The sequence below is a fragment of the Sarcophilus harrisii genome, chromosome 1 (assembly GCF_902635505.1).
Source record: "Sarcophilus harrisii chromosome 1, mSarHar1.11, whole genome shotgun sequence".
Taxonomy (NCBI): domain Eukaryota; kingdom Metazoa; phylum Chordata; class Mammalia; order Dasyuromorphia; family Dasyuridae; genus Sarcophilus; species Sarcophilus harrisii.
Window position 1 is genome coordinate 714,911,374 of NC_045426.1, and position 17,312 is coordinate 714,928,685.

Consider the following 17,312-nt stretch of genomic DNA (forward strand, 5'->3'; position numbering starts at 1 on the left):
GTTGGGGGCTGGCTGGGGAGGGCGTCGGGGACCGGACTGAGGAAGAGCACCAGCAGCCGGGCCAGGCAGCAGCAGGCCCACTCGCACTCACCTCCCTATCTCTGAGCACCGCTCGGCGTCTGCGGCCACAGCCGCCCGCCGGTACACATGGGAAAGCGCTCCTTTGCCTCTCAGGCCCAGGTTGAGCCCCAGGATCAGAGCAACCACGACCACAGTGACCAGGACGATCAGCCCCACCACCAGCTTCTTCTTCATGGCTCTGGGGGGACACAGTGGGAGGCCGGGGCTGGGAGGAGCCCTGGTAGGCCGGCGGCAGTGAACAGTAGGGGAGGGGGCAGAGACATGGCTCCATATGGAGGCCCAGGGGCTTGCCCAGGTCAGGGAGAGCTCTTGGGAAAGCCCGGGGGCGGTGGGGCGAGGGCTCGGGACTCGGGGAACCCTGGCAGGCCGGCCACGACCTCTGAGGACACTTACTGGCTCCGGGGGCCTGGACAGTGCCGAGAATTCAGCCCACGCTGCGGCCCGGGGCTGGGAGCTTCCCACCGCCTTCCTGGCCCCACTCAGCACGGGGCCTCCTGCTTTGTCCCCTGAGGACAGAATCCCAGGCTCTCTGAGGTGCCCGCTCCTGCAAGGGAGACTTGAGATCAGCTGTGGGGGGAGACCAAGCCCCCAGGCCCGCGTGGGACCCGTGGGGGCCTCGAGCTCCCCTAAGCCTCCAGCGCCGTTCCCCTCGGCACCCAGAATGCCCGGCAGCTCGGCCCATGGCTCAGTCACTGCCCGGCTCCCGCCCTCCGCGAGCAGATGCCCCCGCTTCGGGTATGAGGTGTCGTGCAAATTCAGCCCTCCCTGCCGGGGCAGCGCTGACCTTCAGACCGTCCTACCCCAAGCCGGCCAGTGGGCCCAACTGACAGACGGCTCCGGGGGCTCAGATCTCGGGGCAGGCTGAGAGGCAAGGTTAAGGTTGTACCAGGTTGGGGGAGGAGGGGAAGCTGGAAAGGAAGCAGCAGGAGAGCTGACTGGAAGCCTCTGGGGCTGCCTCAGGTCCCCTGGGAAAAGCCCAGCTCTCCTCTCCCGGGCATTTCAAGCCCAGCCTCCCTTCCTGGCCCAGTCCCACTGACCTCCCCCACGGGCCTCCCCCATCCCCGCGTTACTCGGTCCACTCTGCCTGTCCGGCTCATCCTTCCCTTTCTGTTCAGAGCCCCGGAGGGGACATGGGGGGAGGGGGGCCCAGACACACCTGTGAGTGACTCCCTGAGCAGAAGCCCCCATCCTTCCTTTCCCACAAAGGTGTTCCCATCAGCCCCTAGGGAGCAGGGCAGCAGGAGCCACCCAAGGCTCCCGGCCCCCATCGAGGCCACAGGCAGGCCCATGGGCCCTGGTCTTTGGGCCCAAGAATGGGGAAAACAATCAGCCCCGGGGTCCCTCGGGATGGAACCCTTTCCCATTGGCCAGCCAGCATGGTCCGCCGGCACATAACCGGAAACCGGGACGACAATAATGGACGGCACTTTACGTATTAACAAGAACAGCAACATGGCAAACGCCAATGGCCGGAACAAGCAACATGGCATGCTAGCAAGGCCGGCAACACATTAAACTTAACCGCCGGTGACCTTCGGCAATTACCTGGGGAACAACGGCTATTGGCGAAGGGCAACCGGGACAGAACAGCAACCAGGCAACAGAAAGTTTTGGAACAGAACAAAGGCATAAAACAAGGCGGAGCAGCAACCCTGGCCAACAACATGGCCGGAACAACCAACACAGGCCAACCAAAGGCACATGGGCATGCTAACCACGTGGCCTGGGCCAAACACATGGCCAAACCAAAACATGGCCAGTTGGACGGAAGCCCACATGGCATGGCGGCAAATTGGTGGGCACAGAACAATGGTTGGAAACAACACCTGGCGGCTAACCCATGGCACAGGCAACCCAGCACTAATGGAACATCCGCCAAACAAACACGTGGCATGGCAGGCCGGAACGGCAACATGGACAACAAGCGTGACCCGGCGGGTCATGGCACGGAAACAGCAGCCTCCAAACCAGCACTGGAACAGGGCCAACTTTGGCATGGCCAGCCATGGCCGGAAAAAGTCATGGTAGGGCCAATGGCATGGCAGCACAATTAACCGGCAACCGCGTGGGCAATGGCGGCATGTTGCGGCATAATTTGGAAGAGCAAGGCGAATAACAACGGCCTTTTCAAAAACAGGCAACCAATGGCTGGCTAACCCATGGCACAGGCAGGCAGGCAACACTGGCAGGCAGCAACATGGGGCATGGCCGGAAACCCAGGCTTCGGGTGCAACAAGGTTTGGGAACACGGCCAAAGGCAGCCGTGGCCCACAGTGGGGAAGGGCCAGGAGGCCAAAGGGGCGGGCCGGAGAAGAGGGCTTGGGGGGCTCTCCTGTGGAGAAGGGACCCCCAGTGCTGGACCATGCATGAGTGGCTAAGGCAGGGAGGGGGCCAGAGGGCAGAAGGAGCTTCCTAAGGATGCCGCAGCTGCCTCTGGAGGTGGTGAGCTCCCCATTGTTGGAGGTGCCCGGGGAGAGGGAGCTGCTTGGGTCCACCCAAGACGAATGGGGCAAGAGAGTTCCATCAGTTCCATCAAGGAACCCTTGGGACATGGGGGGGGGGGGGAGGGAGGACCCAGGCTCGGGCAGCTTGGTCAGGTCTTTGGGCTAAGACCTCCCTCCACCTGGGAGCAGCCCCATCTGTCGTGGGGAAACGTGCCGGACGTGATGTGGGCACTGGGCTGGGGTTCGAGTCCCTGTTCTTACTCTGATTCTCCCTGAAGGGCCTCGGGCCTTCCCTCCTCCGGCCCGGGCCTCTTCGCCCTTTCCCCCCTCTGGCCCGGGCCCTCTCTCCTGCTCCTGTCTGGATGCACAGACTCGCACATGCAGAGCGTAGGCTCCCTGAAGGCCGGGCCTCCTCGTTGTGCCTGAGGGAGGCTCGTTGGTGCCCTTTGGTTCCTCCTGCCTCCACTCAAGGACTGCACAAAGCCCGTGCTGTCCCCCCAGTCAGTCAGGCCCATGACTGCCTGGGCCCCGCTCCAGAGCAGGCGCCGCATGGAAGGGTCCTTGTCAGAAGAGCCGAGACCTCCCCCTCCCCCCCCAGCTCTGGCCCTGGGATCCAGCTGCGGCTTCCTGCTCGCCAGTGGACTAACTCCCCACCCCCACTCCAGACCACCAGCCCTCCCCCCGCCCGCCAGATGTGGCTCCCTGCAGGCACACATCCTCCACATTCCAGAAAGGGCCGACTGGGGAGGGGGGGACGAAGGGGCTCGGGAGCAAGCGGGGCCTTTCCCTCTCCCACCCCCAGGCTTTCGGCGGTCCTTCGACATGGGCATGGAGGTCAGTCGTGGTCAGTGACTGGCTCAGGATCACACGGCCTCCCAGCCCAGCTGAAACAACAGCGGCACTTACCCTGGCCTTGGGAAATAGGTGGCTTCGGGGCCTCCCGGGGAGCCCTGTCCTCTGGGAGAGACCCCGGTCTGCTGTAGTCTGTGGAGAGGGAGGGGTGAGAGTGAATATCAGTGTGGGACCTACTCAGAGCATCACTGGGGCTGGGGGGAGGGCTTTGAGGAGGGGGTGATAGAGGAGCTGGGGCTGGCCTGCAGAGCAGGAAGCTGGTAGCTTTGGGAAAACTGAGCCTGGCTGTCCCAGAGCCCAGCCCATAGGGGAGGGGAAGGGGGAAGAAGAGAGGGGTGGGGACCCCAGGAGCTGGGAAAATCTCCACAGGATGTGGCCCAGTAGAGACTGGGCTGAGCCTCCTGGGGCCTGAACGCACAGCCCAGAAGCATCCCCACGGCGTCTGCGTCCCACTCGGCCTTCGAACTCACCCAGGGGAGGAGCAAAGGGAGAGGGAGCCCCCTCCCCAACACATTCACACACAGGATCTCCCATCAGCCCCAGAGCTCCTATCAGGGGAGAGCCCAGATACCTTCTCTGGGAAATGGAGCTGGGGCCTAAGCCCCACGCGGGGTTCCCCGAGAATGCTCCGGCTGTGGCCCCTGCCAGACCCAGACCCAAGGGACATCCCGTCTCTTGTTGCTCCATGTTAAAAGGTCCAGGCCACAAGAACATTCCCCTTGGAGTTTCACAATATGAGGGCCCTCCTCAAAATAAAAGGTCATCTCCTGAATGGATCGAGGCTCGTTATTTTCACCTTTGTTGTAGTTTACTTGTTTGTTTTTTCTTTCTCGTGTTGTTTTTTTTTCCCCTTTTTGACCTGACTTTCCTTGCGAAGCATGCATCTGAATATGGAAGTATGTTTAGAGAAACTGGACATGTTTTACCTATATCAGATTACTTACTGTCTTGGGCCAGAGGGAGGAGAGGGGAGAGGAAGAGGAGAGAGATACAAAAAAAAAAAAAAAAAAAAAATTGGGGACATGAAGTTTTGCAAAAATGAATGTAGAAAACTCTTTGCATGGATGGGGAAAAATTAAATACTTTAGTAAAAAAAAAAAATAAAAGATAACCTCTAAAATGAAACCATAGGAACACGGGAGATATTCTTCCCAATTCCAGCTATGGAAGAGATTGTAACCAAATGAGAGACAGAGAAAGATAGAGGAAAACAGAGGAGACACAGGGAGAGAGAGAATCTCAGCAAATCCAGAATCAGGAGGACTCGAGTTCAAATTCAGTCTCAGCCACTTACTAGCTGGGTTTGCCTCAGTTTCCTCATCTATAAAAGGAGAACCATGGAGAAAGAATGTATTCAGGAGAGACATGCCCAAGGTCGCCCATTAAATATCTGAGGCTGGATTGGAACGCAGGTGTCCCTGACTCCTGGCCCACGGCCAGAGCGGCCAAGCTGCTTCTTGACCACTTGGAGATCACAGAAGAAACCGGTTCCCTGACAGAGAGAGAGAGAAGAAAGCTGGTCCAAATAAAATGGCAGCTGAGAAAGGAGGGAGGGAACAAAACTTTACACCGACTAAGAACTTTGACAAAGAATAGCGCCGACATGGGATGGGGAGAACAGCCGCTAACATCCCGATCGCTCCCCAAGAGCTCATTGGGTCAAGGAAGTCGAAAAGCGAGCGGCAGGCGAGCGCACAAAAAGCAGCTCCAAATCCCCGCCCCCGGGAGACCGCCCCTCCAGTCTGTCCAATTGACAACGAGGCGAGAGAGTGATATCCAATAACGGAAGGCCTGAAGGAAGACAAGACACCCTCCCCCAACCCTCCCCTCCTTCTCTCCTCCCTCCTTCTTTCCCTCTTCGCCTCCTTGTCCCCTTCTCCCCTCCCCTTTCCTCCTCTCCTCCCCTCCCCTCCTCTGCTCTCCTCTCCTCCCTTTTTCTCCTCTCCTCTCCTCCCCTTCCCTCCTCTCCCTCCTCTCCTCCCCTTCCCTCCTCTCCCTTACAGTATTCACTGATTTTGCCAAAACACTTTTATTGCCCCTTTGTTACAAGGGGCAGTTTGCCCACTGGGAGAGCCATTGGTAAAATGAAGTTGGTGCAGATATCCAGACAGGGGATCCTGATTAAAAACTCTGGGCACTGAGTGCATGCTTGGAGAATACCCTTGAGCCTGAAGCTAGGATCAGGGACACTCGGCAAGACCAGGAAGAAGATGCAGCCCCCCAGGTCCCGATTGTCCCAGACTCATCTCTCACACGGGGTTATATCGGTAAAGTGCTCAGCCTGCCTAGTGCTTAGCACACGTAGGTGCTTACTAAATGCTCTCTTCCTCATCTAGAGCAGCCGAGGCTGCAGAAGCTGACCAACGCTTCCCTTCCTGGTCCAAAGGAGGTGACTGACGGCCCAGCCCTGGGTGGATCAGCAATCTAGCAAGTTCTCAGGAAGGCTCCCAAGGGGCCTCTCAGTCTCTTTCTTGGCCCTGTGCCAGGCTCTCTCTAAAGTCCACATCCTCTTAAGAAGCCCAGCTCCAAGAGGAGGCAGCCAGGGATAACCCCAGAACTTTGAGTTGCCTGGTCCCCGAACTCCACAGAAGAAATGCCATATCCCAGAAGGAAAAGGTCTGCCAAGGACAGACCCACACATCGGCAAGGTAGACTGGGAGGGGCCGGAGAGGCCATCGAGGCTGACCCTTGGGGGGGAGGGAGATTTTGAACTCAAGCCCTCGGGATTCATTACTTAGAGGCTTATTTTTCACCCAGCCCCCCCCCCCACCTGAGGGTGCTAATGTGGAATAGGAATGGGGACACATCTAGGAAAACGGCTCTGATAAAAGCAGAACAAAGGCACTAGAATGGGACGGCCATATCATAAAACTGGAAATGGGATCTTGACGAGCAAGCTGAGCCGAGAAGAGGAAACGTAGCCAACTTCTTCCTTGGCCGAGGTCGGAGGCCGTGGCTGAGGAACACTACATCTAGACCCTCAGCCTTGGATGGGAAATGTTACCGAGCCGCAGCCAGGGGGCACCACCGTGACCAGAACGCTGGCCCGACAATGGCAAAGATCTGACTTCATGTTTGAACAAACATTTCACCAGCTGGGTGAACCCAGAACCAGTTTTCTCCTCTATTATTGTTGTTCATTCTTCATTCTCAAAGAAGACCAATGACATCACAGGGTGATAGCTTGCCCTGCCCGGGGATTGGGTTTAATTGAGGCAGAACTGCACAAGGCCAGCAGCCTCACTCTTCCAGAGTCATCAAGGTCCACTGGCAAGACAGAGACAAGATGACTGGTGGAGATCCAAGACGCAGAGGAAGACCGAGTTCTAAGCGCTCCCCAGCTCCTGCTTCAGTGACCTTTGTGACTGTGCAAACAAACTGTTCTCATCTGCCCATTCTGCCAGGAAAAGTCTTCACACACACATGGGGTAGATACCCCACCCCCCCACCCCCCCACCCCCCGTCACTGCCAGACCTGAAACCCTTCAGTTCCCTTCGACCTGGTTTAGCCCGGGTGCCAACATGGCTCATCAGAGTGTGGTCACTGCACATGCTCCAGCTTGGTGAAGCCACAAGGGGCAGCTGAGCAGCAGGTGGACACCTAAGTTGGACATGCGGTCCTGAGAAGGCCCAGAAGCCTCTCTCCCACCAGAAGGGCTGGTCCTCCCTGGACATCTCATACACTCTGACCTTAAATTGGTTTCCTCATCTAAAGAATGGGGATCAACAATAGCTCCTACCTCCTAGTGCTGTGGAGAAGTTCAAATGAGCTATGTGTAAAGCACTAGAAAAAGACCAGGTCTTTTTTACTACCTCTCTTTTTAACTCTTTGCTTTTAAAGGGATAGTTCTCTCGAGAAGGGATGAAGGTGATGGACAGAAGGCAGGAATGGAGAGGAATCAATACAAAAATCTGACAAAACAGTATAAAAATAATCACTCCTTACTGCCTACATCACTCTGGCCAAGCCCCTCCCCTCCTTCCGGCCTGATCCCTCTTATTACTCCAGAATGGAGGGAGTTGGATACTATAGACTCTGAGATTCCCTGAAGTGCTAAGGCCTATGATCATTGAACGCCAGAGCTAGGAGAAACCTTTGCAGAGCCCAGTCCCACTCCCCAGATCACACTCTAATGGGCCAGGAAGGGGCAGTTCCTTCCCCATGTCAGGGATAGCCAGTTGTATTGGGAAGCTTGCTGCTATCAGACTTAACTCTGTCCCTTTACCCTGGCTCCTGGCTCAGCCCATACCTGGAGCTAAGCATAGGCCCACTCACCTGGGTCTGCTACAAAATGGGCATCCTTTAAAGACTTCAGATCCTTCCAGTCACATCTCATAACCCTGTAAGTGCTTTCTCCAGCCAGAGCATGGCAAGCTCCATCTTGGACACCACAAACTGAATAGACCTTTCAAACTATATGTTCAAAACAGAACTCATGACCTTCCCTACTCCAAAAAACTCTCCCATTTCTACTTTCCCTTACTGTGAAGGCCAAAGCCATCCTCCCAGAGCCTCCGCCCCCAATCCAGGAGTCATCCTGGAATTCTCACTCTTTCTCACCCAGGTCTGTCTGTTATTTCACCTCTGCAATATTTCTGGTCAATTTCATTTCTGCAACATTTCTGGTCAATTTCATTTCCTGCAACATCTCTGGTCAATTTCAATTCTGCAACATGTTTAGTCAAGTTCTTTCTTTCATGTTTGCAGTCTTTCTGGTCAATTTCACCTCTTCAACATCTGTCTTAGATTTTACCTATACAGGTGAAATACCTTCTCCTCTCTGATCTTGCCCCCACCCTGGTACAGACCCTCATCACTTCACACCTGGAATATTACAATAGCTGGGGGGGGGGCGGTGTTTCTACCTGCCTTTCATCTTTCCCCACTCCAGTGCATCTTTTATTCAGCTATCAAGATGACCTTGCTCAAATGCAGCAGTTCTAGAAGCTTCAGGGACTTCCCCCTTCCTACTGGGACTAACGCAGACTCCTGATTTGTCATTTCAAGCCCCTTCTCAACGGGCCATATCTCCAGACATATTCTTTTAGCCTTCACACTACCTCCCTTCCAACCAAACTGGTTTTCCTGCGGTTCCTTTCTCCAGGACATTATCTCCTGCCTACCTGCCTTAGACTCCGTTTGGGGCCTCCCTCAGTGTTGACACCTCTCTCACCACCATACAAACCACTTGCCACAGACTCTTTCCTCAGCCAGATCTGGAGTCAGAGCTGTAGGGAAAGAGGGAGAGGTTGGCCAGGGCTAGTCTGGCTCTGGCTGTGGTCTCTGCATCCCCACTCCCCAGCTTTCCGGCTGCATGGCATCCTGGGGAGGGTGGGAAAACAGACCCTTATCCAAAAGCCTTCTCTGCCTGTGCTTCCTCTAACTCTGAACTGTCATGGATATAACAAAGTAGGGAAGAAAAGGAGGCTGAGCCACTCCAGCTTCTGCTAAGGTGTCTCCCCTACCTTACTCTGAGCACAGGAGGTCAACAGAGCCACATGGCCGGTCCCCATAGGGCTTCACCTGACCCCCAGAGTCTTTCCCAGAGCCAAAGGCAGAACCAGCTCCTCTCCCCCTTCTGCTCATCCCTCCAAGCCCAGAGTCACCAAATCCCTCCCCTGGAGTTATACAGCAAAGGGAATGAAAGGGTAGGGATGGGTAGAAAAGGACAGTCAAGAACTCCCTCAGGAAAAGTCCCACAAAGTCAGAGAGCCTCTCCCCTCTATGGAGCACTTCCCCCTAGAGGTGCCTTCCCTATTCAGAGAATCCCCAGGATCCAAGGAGGAGGGTCTCAGAAAAGGATTTCCTCCCTTTATACTTGGGAGGGGGGGATTGCACAAGGTCAGTCAGGCAGGATTTGATCCTATCAGGCAAGGCTTCAAGGAAGCAGAGGATTCATTCCCAGAGAAGGGGAGCGAGGACACTCCGGTTCAGCTTCAGCTCCAGGCTGCTGGGGCTGTGATACGATCTGGGTGGCACCTGGTGGAGGTGATGATTAAAGTACTGAGAACTGATAAAGTCACCAAAGGAATGAGAGGAGAGTTGGGAGGGGGCGGCACCTGAAGCCACATCCGGCCAAGAAGTGGGGGCAGGAAAGGGCAGAGAAATAGAGGAAAGTAGTCAGAAAGGCGCAGATCACCCAAGCCCTGGCAGGAGAGAAGCACTGGCTACTGCTTGGAGATCCAGGACAGGCCGGGACAGGTCCGAGGATTCACTGATTAAATCCCTGAAGATCTATTTTCGGCCCAGCCCGAGCCTAGCTTTGTGCTGAGTGTGCAGAAGCACAGAGGGCCGGGGTGAGGGTGGGAGGGTACACTGGAGCGCTTCCCCGGGAGCCCCTGTGGGCAGGGGAGCCGTGCCAGGCAGCATCCCAGTGCCCCTAATTACCCCTCATTAGAACCTTGGAACACGCCTTCCAGGACTGAGCAGCCAGCAGAGCCCATGCCTATACTGGCTGGGCAGCCCAAGTCTGCCTGCCAGCTTCCCCCTGGCGCCAGGTTGGGGCCCCCAGGCCTGCGCCACCCCCCACAGCCCAACTCCTCCCAAAGCCTTCTGGGTCTGCATTGTGCTCCTGCCTCCCCACTAAGCACCCCCAAGCCCTCACTCAGTGGGGCCCGTCTCCCTTTCTGGGCTCCACCCCACCCCCCTCAGTGAGCCCTTAATCCCCTGACTGAGCCCCTATCCTCTGACAGAGCCCCCTCCCCCACGGAGCCCTCACATCCCACAAAGAGACCCCATCCTCATTTGGAAAAATTAAGCATTTAGTCGGAAGAGAAGACTCAGATTTGGGGGGAGGAGTTGGGGAAGAATGGAAGGGGCTCTCCTGAGGAGGAGGGACTAGCCTCGGTCTCAGTGGAGCCAAGAACTCCAAAAGGAGAAACCTACTGGGTCTTCCCAAAACGGGGTGGGCGGCCTGGGCGGGTTGGGGGCTTCCCCCTCACTGGGACCCCATGAATACTTGGGAGGACCGCAGACACGTGGACGCTTGCTCCTTTGTGGGCTGGGTGGCCCCATTTCCGCAGGTTCCTCGCACTTCAAGTGTTCTAGGACTCCATTATTCATCCCAAACGTGATCTCGGTCCTCTCAAACACGTCTAGATGACCCCCAGACGGTCCCCAGAACAGCTAGCCATGATCGCGTTCCCTGCCCCCACCACATACACAGACTCCCTGCTTCTCTCCTGGCCATCGGGCTGTTTGCCTGATCCGGCACATGGGCAGTGCCCAGTGGACCTGTCACCCCCCTCCTCCCCGGCCCGCGCCCCTTGTCTCCCTGGCCCGAGCCCCCTCCTCCCCGGCCGGCACCCCTTGCTGAAAATCTCTGTGCTAACACATCCTGCTAACCCCGAGTGCCCCCCGAGGCTTCATCCTGCACCCCCTTCTCTTCTCGCTCCCCTTTTTCCCCGGGTGATTAAATCCCCTCCCTGGACTCCATTTTGGGCTCATGCTGGGGACTGCCAGATGCAGTTTGCCCAGAGCTCCCGTCCCACCTCACAACTACCCGCTGAACACCTCCAAGAGGGGGCCGCCGGCTCCCCAGCCCGACAAAACTCCAGGTCTCCCCACCATCTTCCCAGCCTTCCCTCTGCCTGAGTATTCCCAGACGTTTTCCTGCCTCCCTTTCCTCAGCTGTAAAGATGACCTCACAACAGCAGCACCCCCGAGGGCCAGGTCACCTGACACGTCTCCCTTGCTCTCCATTCAGCAGCCACCACCTGGATCCGGCCCCGAGTCCCCTGGGACTGACCCCTGCCCCAAAGACACCATCCCAGGCCTCTGTTTGGCTTTGAAGGCGCCGGCAAGCTCCCCCCCCCCCCCCCCCCCCGCCTTCCCCCCCCCAGCTGGTTACACATTACTTCTCTCCCACACTCGGCTCCACATTCCAGGAAAGCGGGCTGAGACGCCCCCATGGGGCCTTCCTGCGTCCCCACCTGTCCCCGGGAAGCCCTTGGTCGGCCTCAGCTCCCCACCTGCCCACACGCTCGCCTGCCCGCCGCCCAGAGCCTTGTGGCTCGGCCCCAACATTTCTACCTATCTTCTACCCACTGTCCCTCCCAAGAGGAAACTGTCCCCTTCCTCGGGCCAGGGTCAGTGACTCCAGTCCCTCTTCTCTTTTAGATAACAGGATTGCTCGACTAGGGAGGAGGACCGCAATGGAGAGGGGGGCCTCAGATGGAGAGGGGGTCTCCATATGGAGAGGGCCTCCCCAGACGGAGAGAGGGTCCCCAGATGGAGAGGGGCTCTGTGGATACAGTTTGCTTAGGCATTAGAAGATGTTTCTGAAAGCCATCCCCCCCTCCCCTCCCGAAAGGGGCCCAGAGCAGGGCTAGGCTGGAAGCTGCCGGGCTTCCTGAAGACCATGTGGCCCAGGAGGAGCCCAGAGGAGGATATTTTGGCAAAGGAGTGAGGGGCAGGGTAAGGTATTAACTCCAAGTGACCAATTAACACCTCCCCAAGGGTGTGAATGTCCCTGTGAGGGCCCTCGGGGTCAGAGGGCACCAGCCTCCCAAAGCCTGATCCTCCCTCCTTCCCCTGCCCTCTCCCTGAACATTAGTCCAAGGTGTCGCGTGCAGGCGGGGGTAGGGGAGAGGCAAAGTCTACCCAACAGCATGTTCTCAGGCAGCATCTCCAAGCACTGGACCCAGAAGCCCTGCCACACTCCCCCCCCACCCCCACCCCGGCCAGCTAGACCCTCACCATGAACCAGTCCCTGTCCTTTCTCTTTGCGCAGCCTCAGTTTCCCCATCTGTTATACCTGCAAAATTTCTCCCATCCTTCCTCCTTCCAACTTCCAGCTGCAAGCCCTCACTCCCGCCCTTCACAAACTGCAATGCAGGGTTGGCCAATTCAACTTCCTTTCTCTTTGAACCCTCGTCCCCTCGTCCTCCCAGCGGCCTGTCAAACTTTGTCCAACTCCAGCCCCGGGTTACCTCCCCCCACCAACCTCACCTCTCTCTGCTCCCGGGCGCTAAGGCGTTTTAGAGGAAGTCAGGCTTCCAGGCCAACCAGTCCTTTGGACTTCAGTCTGGCTTCTAAGGCAGCTCAAAGGTTCCTAGTGCTGAGCTGTGAGCTGGTAGCCCTCCACCCTTCTCAGGCCCCGTTCTCCTGACCTTCGGCTGATTTTGGCACCATCATCAGCCTCCTTGTCCCTCCCCCCGCCCCCTCCTCCCACATGCTCCCCCATCTTCCCCATCTCCCCCTTGCCTTCCTGCCTGACTGCTCCTTCTCAGTCTCCCTAGCAGCCCCTGCTCTATCAGTGCGCTCAGCCTCGAGGGGTCCGTTCTGGGAGCGCCTTCTCCTTCCTGGTGACCTCCTGCTCCTCTGCCATGGCCTTGCTTCTAGCTGTGCCCTTGACCCCTCATCTCCTCAGCCTCCGAGCTCCACACCCACATTGCCCACGGTCTGCTGGACAGCTCCCTCTCCCTGAAGATCCCAGCAGCATCTCAGACTCTATGGTTAGGACTCTATGGTTGTCCTATTGATCCAGCATTCATTAGGCACCTACTACATAAGCCAAGAAGATGGGGAAGATGGAAGATAGATAGATAGATAGATAGATAGATAGATAGATACAGAGAGAGAGACAGAGACAGATACAAAGAGAGAAAAACAAATAGACAGACTCCACCCTCAAGGAGCTTCCATTCTATTGAAGAAGCTCGCAGTTGGCATTGCCTTTCTGGCTGATTTATCTCCTTCTGCCTAAGACACCACCATCCTTTCCTCAAAATCTCAAGTCCAGCTAGATGGGCAGTGCATGAAGTGCTGGATCTGGAGCAAGGAAGACTTCGGTTCATATCTGGCCTCAGATACTTACTTCACTGTCATTGACTCAATTTCCTCATCTGAGAGGATCAAATAAAATTGTCTTAAAGTACTTAGCACAATGTCTGGCCCATAATGGACCCTTAATAAATGCTTGTTCCCTCCCTCTCCAGGAGTATTTGCCATTCCAGAGAAAGCAGAATCAAAAATTCACAAAATCAAAAGCAGCAGAGAGTTTTGGGGTTTAACCACAGAAATTAACTAATAGAAATTCTCAATAGATGGAATTGCAAGAGGAAAAAAATTGCAAAAAATTAACAATGCAATAACTATTGGAGACTTTAATATTCCTTTCTCAGAAATGGGAAAATTGAACAGAAAGTTAAATGAAAATGAAAATATGGAACTGAATGAATATTGGAGAAGCTGGAAATCAATTACTTTGGCCAGGAGCCCGAGTCGTGCAACCAAGATGGTGTACTAGACATTTTCTCTTATCCCATGACTTCTCAAACTTTGGCAAGACATGAATTCTGCACCAAAGATAAAGCCATTTCAGCTGCCCCCGAAATACAAAAGAAGTTAAACTTGGAGTTCAAGCAGCACTCCCTTGACTACCACCCACTCCACCCTTCCTGCGGCGAGATCATACTCCTCTGGCCAGAGACTAACCCACAAGTCTGCCACAAAGCCCCACAATGCTCCCCGGTGCTCTTTTGTCTTTTCTCTTTTCAGGGCTGCGGAAAGTCAGGCTTCAGACTAAGCAGAGTTCTGTGCTACAAAAGAGCTCAAAGGAGAGTGGAAGAATAGAGGAGAAGAACAAGTCATGTGTCTGGGCTTGAAATAGAGCCTAGGTTTCTCCCTCTTCCCACCCAGAGATTCAGAGACCTAACCTACAGAAATCAAGGGAATACCACTCGATTCGGCAGGCTCTGACCTGCCAGTGCGGAGCCAGAAGACTGAGGAAGAGAGAAAGTAATGCAGGCATTAATGTTGGGGCGGGGGGGGGGGGGGGGAGGGAATCGGTGCAGCACTCCACCAAGCCTGAGGGCAAGAGCCCAGCATTCAGTTGGAGCCTGTTCTGACCACCCAAAAGTCAGCTGGGCCAGAGATCCCGGCTGGTGAACTGGGGATTGTCCACCTTGGGAGGAGGCCGAGACGCTGTGAGATCCAGCCTAGAGGGAAAACACATCAGAGGAGAAATAGTGAGTAAAAAGGGAAATAAGATGTGGGGATGAGGACAGAGAGAAACAAATTACCAAAGATAACAGGAAGAAGAAATCTCAGAGAATCTGAACATAAGCAGAAGGAAACACGTCCTTCAGTTCCAGTGAACAGATCCACTGTTGTTCAGTCACGACGTCTGCCTCTTTATGACCCCATGATCCACCAGGCCTTTCTAGCCTCCACAGCCTTCCAAAGTCTATCCAAGTTCATGTTCCTTGCTTCTGTGACACTCTCTACATACCTCATCTTCTGTCATCCCCTTCTCCTTTTGCTCTCAATCTTTCCCAACATCAGGAATTTTTTTTTCTCCAGTGAATTCCAAGTTCTCATTATGTGGCCAAAGTCGCTAAACTTCAGCTTTAATATTTGACCTTCCAGTGAATAGCCTGAATTAATTTAAGTATCGACTGATTTGGTCTCCTTCTGTCCAAGGAACTCTCAAAAACCTTCTTCAACATCACAATTCAAAAGCATAAACTCTACGGCACTTAGATTTCCTTACAATCCAACTCTCACAGCCATGCAATGGAAAAAACACAGCTTTGATTCGGTGGACCTTTGTCTTTCTTCTTAGTCTGCTGTCCAAATTTGCCATTGCTTTCCTTCCAAGAAGCAAGGGCCTTTTAATTTCATAACTGCAGTCACCATCAGCAGTGGTCTTTGAGCCCAAGAACATAAAATCTGACAACATTTCCATTTCTTCTCCTTCTTTTTGCCAGGAAGTCATGGGACCAGTTGCCAAGATCTTAAGGTGTTTTTTTTTTTTTTTTTTTTAACATTTTTATTTAAAGTTTTGGCTTCCAAATTTCAGCCCTTCCTCCCTCACTCTGCTCCTTCCATCTCCCCATCCCTGAGACAGTAAGTAATGAGACATAGGTTATACATGCAAGTATATAAACCATTTCCATATTAGTTATTTTGTAAAGGAAGATTTAAATAAAAGAAAAAAATGAAAGAAAGTGAAAAAAGCTATATTCACTCAACATCAGTCCTTTCTCTGGAGGTGGACAGAATACTTCACTATAGGCTGTTAAGGACCATGCCCAGGTGAAGGGGCAGGTGAGTGCCCCGAGGGCCTCCACAGCTGTGAATCTTAACATCAGAAAGAGTTGCGAGGCAGCCTTTACTAACACAGAACTAACAGTTCTTTGTGGATGGGGAATGAAATAAATTGTAGGCAGAGGAAAGAAGGGAGAGGGGAGAGGTCAGAGAACGACTGCCTCTCAGTCTCCTTGTTTCATCATCATCCTCTCACATGAGGAGATCCATTCTACAGGTCTGAGTTAGACCTCCAGCAGCCACTGGCAGGTGGCTCCTATATCACAACTATCGGTCTTTCAGAAAGGATCATTGTATTGTTGAGAAGAGTTACGTCATTCACAGCTCTTCATCAAACAACGTTACTATTACCGTGTATAACATTTTCCTGGTTCAGCTCTCTTTACTTTGCATCAATTAGTTTAAGTCTTTCCAGATTTTTCCGAAATCAAGTTTTTAATTTCTTAAAGCACAATAGTATTCCATTACAATCATATACCACAGCTTGTTAGTCATCCCCCAGCTGATGGGCATCCCCTCCATTTCCAATTCTTAGTCACCTCAAAAAGAGGCTCCAGAAATGCTTTTGTACAAGTAGGCCTCTTTCCCTTTCTGATCTTAATTGTTTTGTTTTTAACATTAAGCTCCAGGCCAGCTTTAATCCTCTCTTCTTTCACCCTCATCAAAAGCTTTCCTTCCTCTTCACTTTCTGTCAGGAGCAGTAGCATTTGCATATCTGAGATGACTGATATTTCTCCAGGCAACCTTAATTCTGGCTTTTGATTCATGCAGCCTGGCATTTGAGTGATGGACTCTGTATATAAACTAAATCAGTGACAGTAGACAACTTTTTTTCCCCTTAACCAACCATTCCATGTTTCCTTCTTATTGCCGCTTCTTAGTCTGCAGACAGGCTTAGGGGGACAAGTCAGATGGTCCTTCCTTCCATCCTTTGGAGTACTTGGTCATATTTGGTTGTGATTCACATAGTCCAAAGCTTTCGTGTAGTCAATGAAGCAGAAGTAGATGTTTTTTCTGGAGTTCCCTTGCTTCCTCCACAATCCAGCAAACGGTGGGAGTTTTGATGGGATTCTAATTGTCCCCCCAATCCCCAACTGTTGGAATCCTAGTGTCAACTCAACTTGAAACAAGGTGAAAACTCAAGGGTGATGTCAGAATCCTGGTGTTAACTCAATAGAATTGATACAGTGCTCATTGGTTCACACCTTAGAGGAAATCCTTACAAGGTGATAAGTTGCTAATACTGATAGAACAATGCTTGTGTTCACACCTCTAGAGAGCTCATAAGTATCTAAGTACTCAATGGAGTTCACAGTTTGGGAGATTCAGTATCTAGAAAGAGATATCTGAATTCACACCTTCCTTAGGGCCAGAGAGCATGCTGGGAGATATCCCACAATCCCACTCCCGGAGAAGTAGCATAAATAGAGCACTCTGGGAGATACAGAAGACTACTCGCCTCAGGTGGAGATTGAGGAGCCACGAGTCGGAGTTGAGCTGGAGGCTGAAGAATGCAGAGGCAGAAGCCAAGGACAAAGCTGCAAGAGCTCAGGCAGAGAGATAGGTCTCTGAACTAACCGGGCTAATTTGGAAGGAGAAATAAACGTTTGCATTTTTACGAGCTGGCTGCAATTTTGGAGTAATTATTTATTTCAATAAGGCTGCCTCCAGGAAACCTTCACACCCAACTCTCCTGTAACCAACAATAAGCAGGTCAGCAGGTTCTGGAACTTGGTTTCTACACCCGGGTTACCACACCAACTGGTTTACAAATCTTTGTCTTGCTTTGCTAAGATGCGGACTCTTTCAGAGAGTTTGACCCGCCCCCTGAGTGCACAAATCTCAAAGCCTTTCTTTGATTTGCAGACCGAGTCCTGAACTCT

General features: G+C 53.6%; 1 protein-coding gene across 2 annotated transcripts in view; it reads right to left on the reverse strand.

The window, feature by feature from the left end:
* Nucleotides 1-17,312, reverse strand: part of LOC100926551 (glutathione hydrolase 1 proenzyme) — a 59,429-nt gene that overhangs the window by 3,189 nt on the left and 38,928 nt on the right. For both annotated transcript variants that reach the window (XM_031949108.1, XM_031949109.1), the window contains exons 2-4: nt 3,432-3,509; nt 475-625; nt 92-259 (exon numbers count right to left, since the gene is read on the reverse strand). In XM_031949108.1, coding sequence (XP_031804968.1) covers nt 92-259; nt 475-625; nt 3,432-3,509 — 397 coding nt within the window. The remainder of the gene's footprint in view (nt 1-91; nt 260-474; nt 626-3,431; nt 3,510-17,312) is intronic.